The 22,275-nt window shown below is 48.4% G+C and overlaps 1 protein-coding gene across 1 annotated transcript in view; it reads right to left on the bottom strand.

Moving 5' to 3' along the window:
• PGM2 (phosphoglucomutase 2) overlaps window positions 1-22,275 on the bottom strand; it is a 50,820-nt gene that overhangs the window by 19,650 nt on the left and 8,895 nt on the right. The window contains exons 3-7 of the mRNA XM_075346955.1: window positions 21,354-21,460; window positions 8,549-8,633; window positions 6,031-6,114; window positions 3,466-3,659; window positions 1,386-1,575 (exon numbers count right to left, since the gene is read on the bottom strand). Coding sequence (XP_075203070.1) covers window positions 1,386-1,575; window positions 3,466-3,659; window positions 6,031-6,114; window positions 8,549-8,633; window positions 21,354-21,460 — 660 coding nt within the window. The remainder of the gene's footprint in view (window positions 1-1,385; window positions 1,576-3,465; window positions 3,660-6,030; window positions 6,115-8,548; window positions 8,634-21,353; window positions 21,461-22,275) is intronic.

The raw sequence follows: 22,275 nt of genomic DNA, 5'->3' as shown, positions 1-22,275 counted from the left end.
AATAATATTTCATACATGCATTTTTCATTATATGTTATATATATATATATATATATATATATATATATATATATATATATATATATATATATATATATATATATATATATATATATATATATATATATATATATATATATATATATTTATTAATTATAATATATGGATAATAAATCTAATAATAATTAACGTGATGGCTAAAAGTCAAAATTGTGGTTGTTGTAACTGAAGCGATCAAATGTCATGTTTACCCTAAAATGGTATCAATACTACAAAAACAAAGCCCTAACACAGCTCAATGTCAAAATTAAAACTGGTACGGGTCTCGGAAAACGGCAACAAAACCAAAATGATCAGAATGGAAGTTCTCGTGTACACGGAACTGATGGCGGCACAGCACAGTGCTCTGCTACCCCCATATTACCTACTACTCAACACTGCCATCTGGTGGACAGATGCTGTATTAACAACAAGCTGAGAGTTTCTGGCAGATTCAGATGAAAACCTTTTCATGCATCTTATTTCCAAAGCCTTCAGAGTGCTTTACAAGCTGCTACATTGCTAGCGATAGCACCCGCCCCCGTCGCTGTTTCGTCATGGGGGTGATCGCTGCTGTAGCAAACAATATCACTACGGCAGCGTCACACGCACATACCTGTTCAGCGACGTCGCTGGAGACACCAAACAATCTCTCCTTTAAGGGGGCGGTTCGTTCGGCATCACAGCGGCGTCACTAAGCGGCCGGAGATGAGCGGCCGGAACATGCCGCCCACCTCCTTCCTTATTGCCAGTGGACGCAGGTAAGGAGATGTGAGTCGTTTCTGCGGTGTCACACATAGTGATGTGTGATGCCGCAGGAGCGACGAACAACCAGCGGCATGCACCACCAACGATATTATGAAAATGAGCGACGTGTCAACGATCGCAAAAACGTCAAAAATTGTTGATCGTTGACACACACAACAATATCGCTAACGGCGTCAGATGTGCGTCACGAACACCGTGACCCCGACGATATATCGTTAGCGATATCGTTGTGTGTAAAGTACCCTTTAGGCTCCAGGTACAATCCAACAGGACTGAGATCTGTCTACAATATGTTGGATGATACAACTAGAGGATAGTACCTAAAGAGTAAAATAAAGCTGTAGAAATAAAGATGGAGGATAAGGATTTTACAGGCTGGAAACTTGTTTCAGTCCTGATCCGTGCCATGTTGGAAACCTGTCAGGCTGAGTGAGCAGATCAGCCGGACAACGCTCAGAGGCAGGACTGCCAAGGGGCATTTATATGGATAGGACCTTTCTTTTCTACTCTACATACTATGAAGTTTGCATCTGACAAAAGGGGAGAAGTACATAGAGGACAGAGATAAAGGCTTATACCAGAACTCCTTTGCCCTCTTCAGGATTGGGGTATTTTACTGTAGGAAATTCCGGATCTGGGTCCTTTTGTTCCGGGACAGCGAGTGGGGGGCTGAAGCTGAAAGCCTGGAACGCAGACTGGACAAACTGGTGGCCCACGCCATGTACAGACGTGTGCACGAACTTCAGCTGGGAGCCCTGGTTTATGTCCCTGAAACAAAGACACGATCATGAAAAGAAATACAGAACACAGCAGCAAATATACAGAGAAAGCAGCAGGTCAGGTAACACGTAAAGAATACAACGACCGGCCGAGAGCTGGTACACGTTCATGTGTGGTCAATGATGGCATCACTCATTGCTGATCATTGGTGGTCTGATCTCTAGTCCTCAGAATAGACTTTAAAGGGTTAATTGCATCTTCATAGATGGATGTTATTAGCTAGTAGTTGGAAATAAGGACTTATGAAACCACCATTTATTACATTTTGTGGCCATTCTTTAGCGGATACCACTTTTGTTTACAGCTTGTTGCCTAGGAGACACCACCACTGCGCTAAACCTGGCCGGAATACAAAGCCAGCAGCAGACGGCAGTGACTGGCCGCCTTCAGATCACTGGTCAGCACCGCGCACGGTCTGCTGTCTTGCAGCAGTGGTCGATTACCAAGGAAACAAGCTGCAATAAAGAAATAATTGTTAATATTTCAAATAATGGCTGAAAATTGTAATAAGCAGCAAACTGCACTATTGCTTGTATTTACCAGCTCTATACATTAATAGCCATCTATGGAGATAGGACTAACCCAATAATGGAGAGTGACTGAACATGCACCGCCGCTTCTGCAAAAAATGGGTGCCGGAACTTCTAGAGGTAACTGGACCCCGCTGATCAGACATTAGGGTGCAGCCAGTCATTATGCCATAAAGATACAATAGGATGAAGAGTTGCACACCAGTCACAATGTATCTGAAAATGATGAAAAGCAAAACTGCTATGGGAATACTAGACTGAAAAATACAATGAACTACCTGAAAAAGTGAAAAAAATGGAATATGCATAACTGCTATGAATAATAGGAATATAAAAGAGATGTTTAGCCATTGTATTGATCAAAAGAGCCCCACAACCACACCAAGGTAATCTCTATTTTTGGGATCCCTAACCTATATGTAACCTCACCTGCAGTTAAAAAACTTGCTCTGTATGGGAAGCAAAGGACCAAGCTATATATGTGAAGAGAAACAAATGGCTGTGGGCGGGGCAGGGTTCTCAGACAGAAAGTGCATTAAGTGTTATTATGCCATAAAGGTGATATCAGTGAGCTCCTGGTGATGCTCCCTGCACCTGTGCAAGCAGCGGAAAAAGAACAGGGTTTCTTCTGAAAATGGAAAACCATGCATTTTCCATTTACTGACTGCAAGCAGAGAGCGATGAGAAACTGAAATTCAAAGAACATCAGAAAGTTTCAGAACTTGGCCCCATAGGAGGTATAAAGACTGGACAGCCGCCTTCTGTTCAGCATGGAGGGAGGCTGTATACATTATACATCAGCGGCACCAGACAACCATCAACGTATATGGAGACTTCTCGGCCCCCTCTGCTGGCGGATGTCAGTTATCCGGCGGGGTGGATTGCAGTATATAAATCCTATCAGCAGCCGGCTTCCCCCACCCCCTCCAGCACTGTGTCCTCACCACTGCTCTGGTTATTGTGCTCCAGCAATAACTTCACGACGAAAGCGCTGCAGCCAATCACAGGTCTCTGCAGCTTGTACCGTCCTCCGCTGAGCCCAATGATTGGCTACACCGCCGTTATCGTGACATCACCAGCCTGCACACAATCCCCGGAGCAGAGCCGGAGACACAGAGCTGGACCCAGATTCTATTACTTATAACACGGCCATTATTAAGTAGTAAAAAGTTGAAAGGGAAAACCCCCTTAAGAGACATAAGGCACCACCAGAGGTGCGGCAGCAGCTTACTCCCCGCACCCATTGGAGAACAAATGCATGCTCTGCCGTACTGAGCGTCCATGAGGAATAGGTGGAGACCCTTAGTGTCTCTTATTATTATTAGGGTATTATTAGGACATGGTTTACCTGTGGTAGCAATGTGTCTGTATGTCAGAAAAATAATCCTTGTTTATGGAGCAGTAGGGATCTTTAAGGAGGGGGCTGCCATCGATGAGCGCGTCGTCCCAGGCTTGAGGCCACGGCTTCAGATTCTCCTCAATGGCCACAGCGATACCTTTGTCGTGGGGAGAAATTATCTGAGCTCCGTTCTCCCAATAAACCTACAGCAGAAAGCGAAAATATATGATGATACAATGTCACGGGACGTATTGTAGGAAGGACGGGTCACAGCCTAGACTCTTCTGCGCCAAGTCTATGGTGGCCTCAAAGAGAAGTCTGAGCGGACGGAGGAAACTTGGCAGCAGCAGAACTAGATGTGACAGGACGTTAGGGGCTTTGACAACAGGAATGGCATCCGGAGAGGATTTGTAGACTCGTCTATTAGATACATTTCTGAGAGCACAGATCAGATCCGACAGCCAACTCGGGGCCGACTGCAGTTATCTACCTTACTGGCGCCTGCTCTGCCCCTCTCTCTGCTTTTCTCAAAGCATAAGTGTTCAAGGGTAACTACCATCTCAATAAATGAGAAGAAAGGGAAAAAGAAGAGTAAGCGACAGAGACAGGCCTGCAGCTTTCTGGTAAGCAGGGCCGTGGAGTCGGAGTCGGTGTTCATTTTGGTGGAGTCGGTATAAAATGGACCGACTCCAACTCCTAAAATATATAATAAATTGGGGACAGTAGTGCAATGCAGAATGTGCTGAATATTTTTTCATAGGAATTTGGGAAAGTAATAAAATGTCCTATAAATGTCTGTTCTATTCCTGATCTAAGGCTACATTCACACGCAGCGTTTTTGCTGTGTTTTTTGAGGATACGTTTTTCAGCTGCAAAAGCAGATCAGCTTTTTAACAAACCGCATAACCTGAAAGGTTTTTGAGCTCATAAATAATAATGTTTTCAAATTTATGGTGAACCCTCAGGTAACCCTAAATGAAGGTCAATGGACACAGGTGGCTGGATTGAAGGAATTGCTTAATCACCCATTTACCGTGACTAAAAAATTACAAGCTGAGGATTTAACTCCTGGCATTTTCATAAGGGAGTGGAAGAACTTGCTATTTTGCCTGTCCCAAAGAGGAGGTTTAATCCCAGATGGCATTTCTGCTTCAATGAAACGCAGAGAGACACAGCTATTGGAAAATAAAATTCTTCTGGCAGCTGTTTATGTGGACCCAAGTCATCATATACTACTTGATGATCAACAGCTTACTAAAGGAAAAGAAGCTCTGACCGAGGTAGCACTAGCAGTTAGGATGAGCGGCTACAGGACTGCCAGGTGCAAGAGGACTTGGGTCCTGACAGTACTACTGCTGCCATATCTTCATCCTCTTCAGATGAGGAGTTTAACTTTGACAAGTATTTGGATGACATAGAGCAGGCAAAGCGTTGCCGCAAGGAAAAATATTTCACTCCGTCTCCTATAGCAGCAGATTGACCAGATTTCAGTAAAATTTTCACTTGCTCTCAAAGAAATAGAAAAATTCAACCATTCATCAAAACTGACTGTGCATGAGGCAATTCCTTTATACCCGGAAATTGTTAGAGATGTTTCCCATGTGGTTACGGCTTTGCCTCCAACCCAAGTTAGTGTGTGTAGAGAGGTTGTTCTCTAGCCTTAAAATTATTAGGTCAGATTTGAGGTCATCTGCGAAGGAGGATCTGATGGAGGCAATTCTATTTCTTACAACAAATTCATAGACTGCACAAATGTTTAGTAGGTTTTTGTTGAAAACTGTTTTTTGCCACTTACATAGCTTACTACATAGGGAGGAGAGCACACGCTGTCTGCAATGCAAGGGACAATCACAGAAGTAAGCGCAGTGTATAGACAGGGAGGAGAGCACACGCTGTCTGCAGTGCAGGGGACAATCACAGATTTAACCAGTGTATAGAGAGGGAGGAGATCAAATACAACAGACGAGGCAGGAAACTGGGAGAGTAGATCACATGGGCAGTATCAGTGCCACCACCGGGGAGAGCAGATCACATGGGCAGTATCAGTGCCAGCACCGGGGAGAGCAGACCACAAGGGCAGTATCAGTGCCAACACAGGGGAGAGCAGATCACATGGGCAATATCAGTGCCTGCGCCGGGGAGAGCAGATCACATGAGCAGTATCAGTGCCAGCACCGGGGAGAGCAGATCACATGGGCAGTATCAGTGCCAGTACCGGGGAGAGCAGATCACATGGGCAGTATCAGTGCCAGCACCGGGGAGAGCAGATCACAGCTGTATGGAGAAGTAAAGCAGTACAGTATGGGGCTTACACATGGCAGCTTGCGCAGGGAGCAGCATTGGGAATTTATATCCATCGCGTGTTCCTGGGGGGCAACTACTACATACAAGATAAATAATAGCATATTAAATTTATTTTTTTTTCCTTTGTCAAAGGTACCACTGGACACTATGTGATATGTGTTGGGTTTTGTGCAGTCCGTCATATGATAAACTGTTGGCAGGTGGAGACAAGACTGTATTGGATCATACCTTTGGACCTAATGATGAGGTGCAGAGAGAAGCAGGTCATACCTTGTATCCATTGTCCTGCTTAGGGTTGTGGGAGGCAGTGACCATAATCCCTGCACACAGATTAAGATGGATCACGGAGTATGGCTGTAAATGAAAGATAGTTACTCGACTGTACAGATAGACGGACGTGTGACAGATAACAGGAGTTGGACACAAGACCTTCGTAGGTATATTATTACAGTCATGAACCCCGATTACACGAGTCTGGAGCGACCTCCATCACATCAGATCCTGACCCAAATAAGGCCCTGTGCGCACTAGAAAATGGACTTTTCTTAAGAAAAATCTGCACCCTCTGCAGAATACCGCCCCCTTTTTTGCCGCGGTTTTATCCTTGCGTTTTTTTTTACCATTATCTATGGCAAAACCCGCAAGTACCTACAGAAAAGAAGTGACAAGCACATTCTTTTTCCTGCAGAAATTCTGCAGCAAAACCTGTAGGGGAAAAAAAAAAAAAAAACGCAGTGCGCACAGCATTTTTTTTACCATAGGTTTTGCTGGGGAATGACTGCAGAAAGGTTATGAACATTTTCTGCAGCAATTCATCCAGCAAAACTGTGGCAAATAAATGCACCATGCACACAGGGTCTTAAGCGGGATTTTCCAGTTTTGGAAAATCCCTTACCCCCTGCCTTAGGTTTAAAAACAAAAACAACATTTGTGCTTTACTCACCCTGTCTGGGTCTACCTGCTCACTACTTCTCCCAGTGTCTGTTTTTGTCCACAGTGCTGACATCAGGTCCACACAGCGCGACGGCCAATCAGGTGGCCTGTGGCTCTGACCAAGGAGCTCAATGATTGGCTTCCGCGCTGTCGACGTGTTATCAAAGCTGTAGACCTGGGGTCTCAAACACGCGGCCCGCGGGCTGCATGCGGCCCCTGAGGCTGTTTGCTGCATCCCGCAGACCCCGTGATGATCGCGGCTCTATGCTGAGGGTCGGCGCCGGCAGGAACTTTACTGTATTTGAATCCATCTGCGGTGCCGCGCAAGGAGCTGTCAGTTCTATCCAAGTTGCTGCTGCTGTCTGCCAATCGGATGCAAGGAGGTGACGTCAGCATCCAGCTGCATACAGCAACGTCACTTCCTTGCATCTGATTGGCAGGCAGCAGCCATTGGTCCAGACACAGCTCCTCTGCGCAGCACCGTAAATGGATTCAAATGCAGTGAAGTTCCTGCCAGCGCCGACCCTCAGCATAGAGCTGCGATCGTCACGGGCCGCAACAAGCAGGTAAGGTACGTGCTCAAGATCAGGACCCGCTGCGTCCTGAACACAGCGGGTCCTGATCGGCGGGGCCGCAAGTCTCCTCCTTGGGAGACCGTAGCTGCCCGTTCCTGCGATCAGGGGTTCGGGCCGCTGCGGTCTCCTCGCTGTGCTCTGCCTAGGGAGAACGCTTCCGACTCCGCAGCAAAAATTCACATGCTGCGGCCTCTGGAAGCCGCACCGCAGTTCCGTTTTCACTGCAGGCTGTACACGTGGGCATGGGGTTTTTAGAAATCCCATGCCCACTGTGCTTTTACTGTACATAGCATGGTTTTGGTCGCAGCTGAAGTATGCTGCATCCAAAACTCTGCAAGTACTGATCGTGGGTATACAGGGAACGGAGGAAAGGTGAGAATTTTTTTTGTTTGTTTGCGTATTACTGAAGGATGGCCACAATACTACGGGGATGGCCACAATACTACGGGGATGGCCACAATACTACGGGGATGGCCACAATACTACGGGGATGGCCACAATACTACGGGGATGGCCACAATACTACGGGGATGGCCACAATACTACAAGGATGGGCACAATATTACTGGGCACAATACTACAAAGATTGGAACAATATTACTGGGCACATACTACAGGGCAGAAGGATGGGCACTATACTACAAGGATGAGCACCTTACTACAGTGCACACGGATGGGGACATTACTGCAGCATGGGCACATTACTACAAGATGTTGGCTAAGATTACTATATGATGCTGCTAATTGTAAAACAATTACAAGAAGGTGATAAAATGTAAAAAAAAAAAAAAATCCTAAAGCATGACTTTTTTTACATTAAAAATGCTTTTCTGTATAAACACTTAACAAAAAAAAGTGCACATTTGTTATAATAAACAAGCGAAAAATGTTTAAAAAAGTGATCCAATATGTATAGAAAAAAAAACATGGATCCATTAAAAATGTTCACTTTGTCCTGCAAATAATGCGGCCCCCCTCAATTTTTTTTTTCTATATGCGGCCCATGCACTCAGCTGAGTTTGAGACCCCTGCTGTAGACAATAACAAATGCCGCAAAGGCTCAGAGCTGGACCTGTGGAGGGTGAGTAAAGCCAGTTTGTTTGAAACAAACTGCAGCAGGGGAGACAGCAGTGTTCCCAAGACTGGAGAACCCCTTTTTAAGCTATATTAGTGGTAGGCCCAGAGTTCAGATCCCCTCTGATCATATAGTAATGACATCCTAGTAAAAATACATCACTATATAGGATAGGAAGCCCCTTTAAATATAACCAAAAACTTACCACAAATGGTGTTGGCGTGATGCTGGAGAAGAGGTAGACAGGGATGCCTTGACTGACGAAGGTCGTGGCGGCAAGTCTGGCAAACCTGGAAAAATAAAGGGTTAAATTTAGTCTCAGACGACCTGAACAGAAGCACACAGCACCCAAAGATGGCAGCGCCTGGGAATCGCCTACATACAGGGCGTCCAGGTGACAGGAGGGCTGCGTACACGGGATCATGGCGGGCCGACCTCAGGGCTGGTGATGGGGAGATGAAAGACCTGGATTATCATTCACTGCCGCCGCAGAGGCACAACTTGCCATATTCCCAGTGACAGACATACGAGGATTTGTTTAACAGTGCTTAATTTGCAGTAACAATGGCCGGGTAGCTTCCTGTCTGTATCAGTAGGATTATGGCAGTTCCAAATGAACAATATATATTTGTTATTGAAAATAAATAAATAAATAAATAAATTAAAATAAATTAAAAAAATATTAAGAATGATTACCAAATGATGCTTTGTATTGCTGGGATGAATGGGAAGCAGGAGAGGGATGGGGCATCTAGGAAGTTGAGCTGAGTTGACGCTGCATATTGTAAGTTGGTGACCGGCTACATTGTAAATGGCCGGTATGTATCCCAGAGGTGGTTGATATCTAGGATGCAAACCTGGAATGTCTATGCTGGTACCTGTAGTGCCAAGAGTTTTGTTAAGGCAGTCACAAGGGCCAGGTTTACGGATAGCTGGAGAGATGGGTGGCTCTGGCTATCTACTGTATATACCTCCACCCATGAGTGTGTCTCAGTTGCTATAATGAGACTGTTTTTTGGCACATGGCAGTCAGTGTGAAGAGGCTGTCTGTGAAGCCTCTAGGAAAAATCCTCTGTGTAAAGAGAAGATTTGTGAGTCCCGACCAGGACCATGTGTAGGGGTTTGACGTCTCTGGAGGGAAGTAAGGGTATGTGCCCACGATCAGGATTCGCTGTGTTCAGAACGCAGCAAGTCCTGACCGGGGGAGGCGCGCGTCTCCTCCGCAGGAGAACACAGGAGACCACAGCTGCTTGTACCCAGGATCAGGGTTTGGGACGCTGCTGTCTCTCGCTTGTGTTCTCCCTACGGAGGACGCAGGCAATTCCGCAGCAAACAATTGATATGCTGCGGTCTGGAAAGACGCTCCACAGGTCATTGTTTGTTGCGGAAAAACCAAGCACAGTGGGCATGGGATTTATAGAAATCCCATCCACTATGCTTATACTGTACACCGCAGCGGTTTGGACGCAGCTGACGTATGCTGCGTCCAAACCGCTGCATGTACTGATCATGGGCACACAGCCTAAGGCGGGCTTTGCACACTACGACATCGCAGGTGCGATGTCGGTGGGGTCAAATTGAAAATGACACTTCCGGCATCGCATGCGACATCGTAGTGTGTAAAGCCTAGATGATACGATTAACGAGCGCAAAGAAGGGAATTTTGTTTACTTACCGTAAATTCCTTTTCTTCTAGCTCCAATTGGGAGACCCAGACAGTGGGTGTATAGCTACTGCCTCTGGAGGCCGCACAAAGAACTACACTTAAAAGTGTAAGGCCCCTCCCCTTCTGGCTATACACCCTCCCGTAGGAGTACGGATTCCTCAGTTTTAGTACCAAAGCAAGAAGGAGGAAAGCCAATAACAGTTTCAAAAACAAATTCAATCCGATAACAAGATCGGAGAACTTAAGAAACAACATGAACAACATGTGCACCCGAAAAACGAAACCCTAAGAACAAATAGGGCGGGTGCTGGGTCTCCCAATTGGAGCTAGAAGAAAAGGAATTTACGGTAAGTAAACAAAATTCCCTTCTTCTTTTTCGCTCCTAATTGGGAGACCCAGACAGTGGGACGTCCAAAAGCAGTCCCTGGGTGGGTAAAAAGATACCACATGAACGGGCTGTCAGACAGCCTCTTCCTACAGGTGGGCCACCGCCGCCTGAAGGACCTGTCTACCTAGGCTGGCATCTGCCGAAGCGTAGGTATGCACTTGATAGTGTTTGGTAAACGTGTGCAGACTCGACCAGGTAGCCGCCTGGCACACTTGCTGAGCCGTAGCCTGATGCCGCAATGCCCAGGACGCACCCACGGCTCTGGTAGAATGGGCCTTCAGTCCAGATGGAATCGGAAGCCCAGCAGAACGGTATGTGTGAAGAATTGGTTCCTTGATCCACCGCGCCAGGGTGGATTTGGAAGCTTGCGATCCCTTATGCTGCCCAGCGACTAGGACAAAGAGCGCATCAGAACGGCGTAGAGACGCCGTGCGAGAAATGTAAATCCTGAGTGCTCTCACCAGGTCCAACAGATGTAAACCCTTTTCAAATTGGTGAACTGGATGCGGACACAAAGATGGCAAAGTGATATCCTGATTGAGATGAAAGGAAGAAACCACCTTGGGAGAAAACTCTGGAATTGGACGCAGTACTACCTTGTCTTGGTGAAACACCAGGAAGGGAGATTTGCAAGATAACGCCGCTAGCTCGGACACTCTTCGAAGAGACGTGACCGCCACAAGAAAAACTACCTTTTGTGAAAGCCGAGAAAGGGGAACCTCTTTCAAAGGCTCGAAAGGCGGCTTCTGGAGAGCAATGAGAACCTTGTTCAGATCCCAGGGTTCCAATGGCCGTCTGTAAGGAGGAACGATATGACAAACTCCTTGGAGAAACGTGCGTACTTTAGAAAGCCGTGCCAAGCGCTTCTGAAAGAATACGGATAGCGCGGAGACTTGACCCTTAAGAGAGCTAAGCGACAAACCTTTTTCCAACCCAGACTGCAGGAAGGAAAGAAAAATTGGCAATGCAAATGGCCAGGGAGAAAACCCTTGAGCCAAGCACCACGCTAAGAATATCTTCCACGTCCTGTGATAGATCTTAGCTGAGGATGGTTTTCTAGCCTGTCTCATTGTGGCAACAACTTCATGAGATAAACCTGAGGCCGCTAGGATCCAGGACTCAATGGCCACACAGTCAGGTTCAGGGCCGCAGAATTCAGATGGAAAAACGGCCCTTGAGACAGCAAATCTGGACGGTCTGGTAGTGTCCACGGTTGGCCTACCGTGAGGTGCCACAGATCCGGGTACCACGACCTCCTTGGCCAGTCTGGAGCGACGAGAATGGCGCGGCGGCAGTCGGACCTGATTTTGCGGAGCACTCTGGGCAACAATGCCAGAGGTGGAAACACATACGGTAGCCGGAACTGCGACCAATCTTGAACTAAGGCGTCTGCCGCCAGAGCTCGGTGATCGTGAGACCGTGCCATGAAAACCGGGACTTTGTTGTTGTGCCGTGACGCCATCAGATCGACGTCCGGCATCCCCCAGCGGCGACAGATCTCCTGAAACACGTCCGGGTGAAGGGACCATTCCCCTGCGTCCATGCCCTGGCGACTGAGAAAGTCTGCTTCCCAGTTTTCTACGCCTGGGATGTGGACTGCGGATATGGTGGATGCCGTGTCTTCCACCCACGTCAGAATCCGCCGGACTTCCTGGAAGGCTTGCCGACTGCGTGTTCCCCCTTGGTGGTTGATGTATGCCACCGCTGTGGAGTTGTCCGACTGAATTCGGATCTGCTTGCCTTCCAGCCACTGTTGGAAGGCTCGCAGGGCAAGATAGATTGCTCTGATTTCCAGAACATTGATCTGCAGGGTGGACTCTTCCTGAGTCCACGTCCCCTGAGCCCTGTGGTGGAGAAACACCGCTCCCCACCCTGATAGGCTCGCATCCGTCGTGACCACTGCCCAGGACGGGGGAAGGAACGACTTTCCCTGTGACAATGAGGTGGGGAGAAGCCACCAACGCAGAGAGTCCTTGGCAGTCTGAGAGAGGGAGACAGACCTGTCGAGGGACGTCGATTTCCCATCCCATTGGCGTAGAATGTCCCATTGTAGAGGGCGCAGATGAAACTGCGCGAATGGGACTGCCTCCATTGCTGCTACCATCTTTCCTAGGAAATGCATGAGGCGCCTCAGCGAGTGCGACTGGCTCTGAAGGAGAGATTGCACTCCAGTCCGTAGCGAGCACTGCTTGTCCAGTGGAAGCTTCACTATCGCTGAGAGAGTATGAAACTCCATGCCAAGATAAGTCAGAGATTGGGTCGGGGTTAGATGAGACTTTGGAAAGTTGATAATCCACCCGAAACTCTGGAGAGTGTCTAGTGCCACCTTCAGACTGTGTTGGCATGCCTCTTGAGAGGGTGCCTTTATAAGCAGGTCGTCTAGATACGGGATGACCGAGTGACCCTGCGAGTGCAGAACAGCTACTACTGCTGCCATGACTTTGGTGAAGACCCGGGGGGCTGTTGCCAGACCTAAAGGTAACGCCACGAACTGCAGGTGTTCGTCGTGTATGACGAAGCGTAGGAAACGCTGATGCTCTGGTGCAATCGGCACGTGGAGATACGCATCTTTGATATCTATTGATGCTAGAAAATCTCCTTGAGACATTGAGGCTATGACGGAGCGTAGGGATTCCATCCGGAACCTCCTGACTTTTACGTGTCTGTTGAGCAACTTTAGATCCAGGACGGGTCGATACGATCCGTCCTTTTTTGGGACCACAAACAGATTGGAGTAAAAACCGTGACCTTGTTCCTGAAGAGGGACGGAGGTCACCACTCCTTCCGCCTTTAGAGCGGCCACCGCCTGCAACAGAGCATCGGCTCGGTCTGGTGGTGGAGAAGTTCTGAAGAAACGAGTTGGCGGACGAGAACTGAACTCTATCCTGTACCCGTGAGACAGAATATCCCTCACCCAACGGTCTTTGACGCGTGACAGCCAAATGTCGCCAAAGTGGGAAAGCCTCCCACCGACCGCGGGTGTGGGAATCGGAGACCGCAAGTCAGGAGGACGCCGTCTTGGCAACGGTTCCTCCGGCTGTCCTTTTTGGGCGTGACTGAGACCTCCAAGAATCTGAGCGTCTCTGGTCTTTTTGAGTCTTTTTTGACGAGGCGAATTGGGACCTGCCCGGTCCTCGAAAGGACCGATAACCAGACTGACCCTTCCTCTGTTGGGGTTTGTTTTGTCTGTGTTGCGGTAAGGATGAGTCCTTACCCTTGGAGTGTTTGATGATTTCATCCAAACGCTCTCCAAACAATCGGTCACGAGAAAAAGGCAAATTGGTTAAGCACTTCTTGGAATGAGAATCTGCTTTCCAATGTCTCAACCACAGGGCCCTACGCAAAACAACGGAGTTGGCTGACGCCACTGCCGTGCGGCTTGTAGCGTCAAGAACAGCATTAATCGCGTACGACACGAATGCCGCCATTTGCGAGGTCAATGGTGCTACCTGCGGGGCAAATGCACGTGTGACTGAGTCGACTTGCGCAAGCCCGGCTGAGATAGCTTGGAGTGCCCATACAGCCGCAAAAGAAGGCGCTAATGACGCTCCAATCGCTTCATAGATGGATTTCAGCCAGAGCTCCATCTGCCTGTCAGTGGCATCTTTAAGTGCCGCTCCATCTTCAACTGCAACCAAGGATCTAGCTGCAAGCCTGGAAATTGGAGGATCCACTTTTGGACACTGGGTCCAACCCTTGACCACCTCAGGGGGAAAAGGATAGCGTGTATCTTTAAGCCGTTTAGAAAAACGCCTTTCAGGATAAGCGTGGGGTTTCTGGATTGCGTCTCTAAAGTCAGCGTGGTCCAGAAAAGTGCTTAATGTACGCTTAGGGTATCTGAAATGGATTCTCTCGTGCTGCGAAGCTGACTCCTCTACAAGAGGAGCTGGTGGGGAAATATTTAACATCTTATTGATGTTAAATATAAGATCATTAACTATGGCGTCACCATCTGGTGTATCTAGATTGAGAGCGGTCCCAGGATCAGAATCCTGGTCAGTTACGTCCGCCTCATCACCCATAGATTCATCTCGCTGGGATCCTGACCATTGAGATGAATGTGAAGGCCCGTCATAGCGAGCCCGCTTAGGCTGCCCTGGGCCATCGTCCGAGTCAGAGTTTTCACCCTGAGGTGTATATGCCCGTCCCGGAGCTTGGAGGTAATTCAGCTGAGGGGGACCAGGGGGCAATGATTGCACAGTGTCCGTGGCCTGAAGTACAGGCCTAGCTCGCAATGTGTCAAGAATTTGTGACATAGTGAGAGACATTCTGTCAGCAAAAGCTGCAAACTCAGTTCCTGTCACTTGGACAGCATTCACAGGTGGTACACCCTGGGTCACGTCCAGCAGAGGCCCCGGCTGTGCAAGCGCCGCAGGGGCCGAGCACTGCACACAATGGGGGTCCGTGGAGCCTGCCGGTAGAAAAGTCCCACATGCGGTGCAGGAAGCATATAATGTCTGTGCCTTGGCACCCTTGCGTTTTACGGACGACATGCTGCTGGCTCTCTGCAATGTGAGAGAGTCTATAGCCAAAGGGCGACCAGCGCTATGTAATACCAAGTATTTGTAAAAACAAAATACTAAGAATACTACTGGCACAAGAGGGGGTGAGCCCTGAGGGCTGCTTACCGCCCGCTGAATAGCGGGTAAGAGGCGAAGAATTCCTTGTCTGGGTCTCCCCGGCTCCCCTCTGCAGCTCAGCGTGTCAGCAGGAATGGCTGCCGGCGTCTGTGGAGAGGGGCGGTCCGTGGGAGTTCCCAAACAAAAGTGCGGGAAACAGTGTCCCCTCTGTGCCGATTGTGAGGGCTGGAGTATGTAAAAACGACTCCAGCCCTCGGCGCTGATGCACTGGCCAGCGTCCCGCCCCTCTCCTGACTGGCAGGTCTGGGGGCGGGAACGAACGGAAGCAGGCCGCAAAAGCCGGGGACTCGAGTTATCAGCGCGGCCGCCGTAAAAGCGCGGGCCGCGCTGAAGTCCCCGGCGCACCACAAGTGCCAGCCGCGCCGCAGTCCCAGCGGCCGGCGCGACCGATTCCCAGAAGTGTGCCTGCTTCAGCGAAGCTGAATGAGGCCATGGCACAAGCGCCGCAGCGCTGATGTCCCCCGGCGCACTACAACACCCAGCATGCTGCGGTGTGAGCGCCAAATGCACGGGGACACAGAGTACCTTGAGGAAGCAGGGCCATGTCCCTGATGTACTCCGCTCCATCCAGCATCTTCTCCAGGGGCTGTAGATGGAGCACGGTCTCAGTGCCTGGAGACCAGTAAATCCCACTTCACCCAGAGCCCTGTAAAAAGGGATGGGGAAGGAATCAGCATGTGGGCTCCTGCCGCCGTACCCGCAATGGGTACCTCAACCTTACAAACACCTCCGACATACAGTGGGGTGAGAAGGGAGCATGCTGGGAGCCCTGTATGGGCCCTCTTTTCTTCCATCCGACATAGTCAGCAGCTGCTGCTGACTAAAAACAATGGAGCTATGCGTGCGTGTCTGACCTCCTGCGCACAAAGCTAAAACAGAGGAATCCGTACTCCTACGGGAGGGTGTATAGCCAGAAGGGGAGGGGCCTTACACTTTTAAGTGTAGTTCTTTGTGCGGCCTCCAGAGGCAGTAGCTATACACCCACTGTCTGGGTCTCCCAATTAGGAGCGAAAAAGAAAGCGTCGTAATCGCATCATCGGTGCAGCGTCGGCGTAATCCATGATTACGCTGACGCGACAGTCCGATGTTGTTCCTCGCTCCTGCGGCAGCACACATCGCTGTGTGTGAAGCCGCAGGAGCGAGGAACATCTCCTACCGGCGTCACTGCGGCTTCCGTAGGATATGCGGAAGGAAGGAGATGGGCAGGATGTTTACATCCCACTCATCTCCGCCCCTCCGCTCCGATTGGCCGCCTGGCGTGTGACGTCGCTATGACGCCGCACAACCCGCCCCCTTAACAAGGAGGCGGGTCGCCGGCCAGAGCGACGGTCGCAGGACAGGTGAGTCCATGTGAAGCTGCCGTAGCGATAATGTTCGCTACGGCAGCTATCACAATGAAATCGCTGCTGCGACGGGGGCGGGGACTATCGCGCTCGGCATCGCAGCATCGGCCTGCGATGTCGCAGCGTGCAAAGTACCCCTAAGGGTTCGCTTCATCTATCAAGGACAGCGAGTGGAGCCGGACATACAGTACACACCTTCTCATTCAAAGAGTTTTCTTTATTTTCATGACTATGAAAACTGTAGATTCACATTGAAGGCATCAAAACTATGAATTAACACAGACAGTATCACACAGGAGAGGATTAGATACACAGCAGTGCAGACCATATCACACAGCAGAGGATTAGATACACAGCTAAGCAGACAGTATCACACGATAGGATTAGATATACAGCCCTGCAGACAGTATCACACAACATAGGATTAGATACAAAGCCCTGCAGACAGTATCACACAGGAGAGGATTAGATACACAGCTCAGCAGACAGTATCACACAGCAGAGGATTAGATACACAGCAGTGCAGACCATATCACACAGCAGAGGATTAGATACACAGCTTTGCAGACATCACAGGATAGGATTAGATACACAGCTCAGCACACAGTATCACACAGGAGAGGATTAGATACACAGCCCTGCAGACAGTATCACACAGGAGAGTATTAGATACACAGCTCAGCAGACAGTATCACAGGATAGGATTAGATACACAGCTATGCAAACAGTATCACACAGGATAGGATTAGATACACAACCCTGCAGACAGTATCACCGGTACACACACAGGTACTCACATGCAGTGGCGCGCACACACCCACACACACACACACACACACACACATCACCCCTGATGGGGACCTTGTGACACACACACACACACACAGCAGAGCGCAGAGCCAGGTGAGCTGCGGCGGCGGGCAGAGCCGGGTGAGCTGCGGCGGCGGGCAGAGAGGGGGCTTGGGAGAACGGAGGGAGGGAGGTGTCATTGGAGACGGTAACAGCGGGGAGGAGGGGCGGCGTCAGAAGCTGGGGCAGAGCAGGGGATGGGGAGAACGGAGGGATGGGGTGTCATCGGAGACTGTAACAAGGGGGAGGGGCGGCGGCCCGTACTCACACATTTCGGCGGGTGACAGGGGTAAAGTGGAGCAAACAGCACACGCTGTGAGCTCCACAATAATGGCGCTGAACTCCTCCCTCTTGTGTTCTGGACAGCCCAGGGGGCGCGTCCACGTCACAGCAGACGCCCACTGTAACGTATGGCAAGGGGTCGGAGCCAGACTATCAGAGTCTATGCACAGGGGCTGCCATAAAGGAAGGAGTTAATGTCAGTACACACACGGCAAATCCAGCATGGCAGCCCCCAGTGCCTCCAGTACAATAAGAATGACAAAAACTAAATAAGCAGCGATTTTCATTTTGTATGAGAAATACTTGATTTCATAATCACTATTTTTAATACAAAAATAAAAAAACGCGACACCTTCCCTTTAAGTGATGGTATATACTGGAGTTATGCCATCATTTACCAAGATGGTAAAAACCTCTTTAACCCTTTCCTCACATGTGATATACATATATGTCCAATGACTGGAGCAGGCTCAGGAGCAGTGTTATACAGCCAGCCTCACCTAGAGCAGCAACGATCGCCAGTTACCCCTTTGGATGCCGGTTCCAATTGATAACTGCAGCACTGAAGTGGTTACTTCCTGGGGAAGGTTCGTTTAGGGCCGTTTCACACCTCCGCTATTTTGACGGATCCGGCACACATGCAGTACAGTTACATTCATTTACAGTGGAAGCGCGACACGATGCAGACACATGCAGTTGTGAATGGAGCACACAACCGCATGGCATCGCGCTTCCACTGTAAATGAATGTAACTGTACTGCATGTGTGCCGGATCCGGCAAAATACCGGAGGTGTGAAACGGCCCTTAGTAGCCCAGTGGTCACTCTGCAGCGCAGTTACAGGGTGTCGGTGGTACTGCCATAGCAGCTGATCGCCTATGGATGACCCCATCCCCACTCAGTTAGTGCTTTCATGAGGCCCTGGCTCTGATTGGGTGTCATAAATTATTATTAATTGACTACACACTACATTGCTAATGCTTTGCATAGCATATAAGAGATCAAAGCTTAACCCCTTCAGCCCCCGGGCACTTTCCGTTTTTGCTTTTTTTGTTTTTTGCTCCCCTTCTTCCGAGAGGCGTAACTTTTTTATTTTTCCATCAATCTTGCCATATGAGGGCTTGTTTTTTGCGGGACGAGCTGTACTTTTCAATGAAACCATAAGTTTTACCATACAGTGTACTGGAAAACGGCAAAAAAATTCCAAGTGCGGAAAAATTGCAAAAAAAGTGGGATTGTACAATAGTTTTTGGGATATTTTATTCACCGTGTTCACTATATGGTAAAACTGAGGTATCTATGTGATGCCTCAGGTCGGTGCGAGTTTGTAGACACCAAACATGTATAGGTTTACTTGTATCTAAGGGGTTAAAAAAATTCACAAGCTTGTCCAAAAAACGTGGCGCACGTTTTGCGCCATTTTCCAAAACCCGTAGCGTTCTCATTTTTCAGGATCTGAGGCTCAGTGATGCCTTATTTTTTGCGTCTCGACCTGACGTTCTTAACGGTACCATCTTTGCGCAGATGCTACGTTTTGATTGCCTGTTATTGCATTTTGCGGCGACCAAAAAACGTAATTTTGGCGTTTGGCATTTTTTTGCCGCTACGCCGTTTACTGATCAAATTCATTGATTTTATATTTTGATAGATCGGGCATTTCTGAACGCGGCGATACCAAATGTGTGTATTTTTTATTTTTTTAACCCTTTAATTTTCAATGGGGTGAAAGGGGGGGTGATTTGAACTTTTAGGTTTTTTAATTTTTTAAAACTTTTTTTTTTTTTTACTTTTTTTTAATTTTACTAGTCCCCCTAGGGGGCTATAGCGATCAGCAATCCGATTGCTCTGCACTATCTGCAGATCTCAGCTACAGAGCTGAGAACTGCAGATTTGCTGCTTCACTTTCAATGCCGGCTGTATTCCGGCATTGAGAGGAAGTGAGTCATGTTAGCTACAGGCGTCATCACATGACGCTGTGCTACCATGGCAACCGCCGAAAGTAACGTGATCATGTCACGTGACTTCCGGTGGGGGCGGGGTAAGTCACTGTCATGGCGGCGCCCATATACATATCGCTTCCAAGACTTTGGCAGCGAAATGTAAGGGGTTAATGGCCGCGGGTGGAAGCAATTCCACCCACGGCTAGCAGGCACACATGTCAGCTGTTGATAACAGCTGATATGTGCGCGTCTCGCCGCCTCCTACCGGCGGCAGGGATTACCGGCACACGATCCATGACGTACCCAGTACGTCATGGGTCGTTAAGGGGTTAAAATCCAAATGGGGTAAGTAAAAACATAATAAAAAATATAGCTGAAAACATTAAAATAAAGCAAACAAACATAGGTCCCGATTCATCAAAGCTTTTATGCCAGAAAACCGTTGTAAAAAGCTTTGAAAAGCTGCATATTGCGGGGCTGCGCAAAAAATTTGGCGACTTTAGACAATTTCACCCCACTTAAGCCGAGCTTCAACAAAGCGGGTGAAGCTAAAATGGGGGCATGACAGGGCACGACGACCTCCGTTTATCAAACTCATGACAAGCAGTGGTGATCCTTGTGCCACAAATCTTACTCCAGACCCTAGAGTTGTGGCGAGGCGTCACCTTGTCAATGAATCAGGCGCCTCACACTCCACCTCGCCCATCGTGCACAGCGCCGTACCTGATAAATCGGGACCTGGAAGTTTAAACCACCCTTTTCAAATTTCATAAATAAGCATCGGGTCTGAAAAATTCTTAACTACTAAAATATTTAATCCATACGGCTTAACATGCAAATCAATAAATAAATAGACATTTTTTGGCACTTTCGCCTCAAAAAAATGAAACAAAAAAACAATAAAAATATTGTTTTAACACTAAAATGGTATCAACAATTGCACCCGCATAAAAAAAAATAAAATCAAACCAAGCCCTCATACAGCTGAAAATGACAACAGAAAAGTGGAAGCTGTAAAAAAGGAAAGACAATGGAGATTTCGACACTTAGAATGTTTTTTGTTCTTTTTCAGTACATTATATGGAAGAGTGAATGGGGACATTCAAAACTGCAACTCCTGAAACAAAATATAATATAAAACAAAGCCCTCAGAATAAAATGTTAGGGCTCTTGTAATAAGTGGAAAAAAAGGTGAAAGTGCAAAAACAATAATTAGCCCCAGCGTGATGCGGTGAGACTATGATTGACGCTAGGACGACACGGTGGACATCCAGGGGTATGGTCTCCTGATCGGTGGCTTGCAGCCGCTATGGACCTGGGGACTGGATCTTGCGGCACTATCTGACCTGCATACATGGCTCTGGGGTGGCATACGGCAGACCGTGCAGGGGTATAGTCTCCTGACCGTTGACATGCAGCCGCTACACCTTGTGTACAGACCTGTGGGATGAGGGCCGGATCTTGCGGCACTATCTGACTGGCACACGTGTCTCTGGGGTGGCATACGACGGACCATGCGAGGATATTGTCTCCTGACCGATGACCTGCAGCCGCTCCACCTTATGTACGCACCTGTGGGGATGAGGGCCAGATCTTGTGGCACTATCTGACCTGCATAGGTGGCTCTGGGGTGGCATAAGGTAGATCGCGCAGGGTACGGTCTCCTGACCGGTGACCTGCAGCCGCTCCACCTTATGTACGGACCTGTGGGGATGAGGGCCAGATCTTGTGGCACTATCTGACCTGCATAGGTGGCTCTGGGGTGGCATAAGGTAGATCGCGCAGGGTACGGTCTCCTGACTGGTGACCTGCAGCCGCTCTACCTTGTGTACAGACCTGTGGAGAGGAGGGCCAGATTTTCGGCACTATCTGACCTGCATAGGTGGCTCTGGGGGTGGCATACCTCTTACTGCTGCCCCCACTTGCTGGGTGAGCACGGGCATCATAGCCAATCACCACACCTCTGCCCTTCAGGTCACTGATCTTCTTCTCCAGGTATCTGCAGAAACCCTAATGAAGAAAAATAAGAAAAAAGAAACTAATAATTCAGGACGTCTATAAATTGGTCCCAAACAGCTCCGGTACCAGAAGTATTTGAAGTTTCCCCTCCCGTCAGAATTTGTTCCAATAGACCGAACCTTCCTGTCTTACCCCATAACACGAGGATAGGCAGAGCTGTGCACAGCAACGACATTTGTAGGACATACATGGTGACACAAATGACCCCGTATCCAAGAGGAGGAAGAAAGCCAGCTCTCATGCCACCTATCTTACGTAGAAGTAAGTAACTGGCAATATTCAGCTAAATCGGCGTCTTCTCCAAAAGAAAGGGAACTACATCCGTAGACAGCAGCTTCATGGCCATCAAACTGGTCAGCGCAGAGTAATGCGCTCCAAAAGGAGAGACCCTTCTCTCCAGACCTCTATCGAAGACCTCTCACCTCGCCAATCAGTATCCAGCTCCGCAACAACAAGGGGCAATAATCCCAAAACCTTTGTCTGCAGACGGAAGCCTTTTCATTTTGGAGAAAACTCATTATAGGGTTAAAAGAACTGAAGTCCTCAGTGGTTGATACCTTTTAATGGCTAACTGAAAAGATGGTAATAATAGCAAGCTTTCCAGACTACTCAGGTCTCTTCATCAGGCATGGTATAACACAAAATCTGAGGAGTCACATATTTATACACAACAGGACATAGAATGGAGCAGTAAAAAAGACAAGTTATGTGAAGCAGAACTATCACCATCTTTTCAGTTAGCCATTAAAAGGTATCAACCACTGAGGACTCTTTTAAACAATTTTTTATCTCTACTGGCTAACACG

The sequence above is a fragment of the Anomaloglossus baeobatrachus genome, chromosome 1 (assembly GCF_048569485.1).
Source record: "Anomaloglossus baeobatrachus isolate aAnoBae1 chromosome 1, aAnoBae1.hap1, whole genome shotgun sequence".
In the NCBI taxonomy this organism is placed as follows: domain Eukaryota; kingdom Metazoa; phylum Chordata; class Amphibia; order Anura; family Aromobatidae; genus Anomaloglossus; species Anomaloglossus baeobatrachus.
Note: the sequence above shows the minus strand (reverse complement) of the source record. Positions and strands in the feature narration are given on the sequence as shown.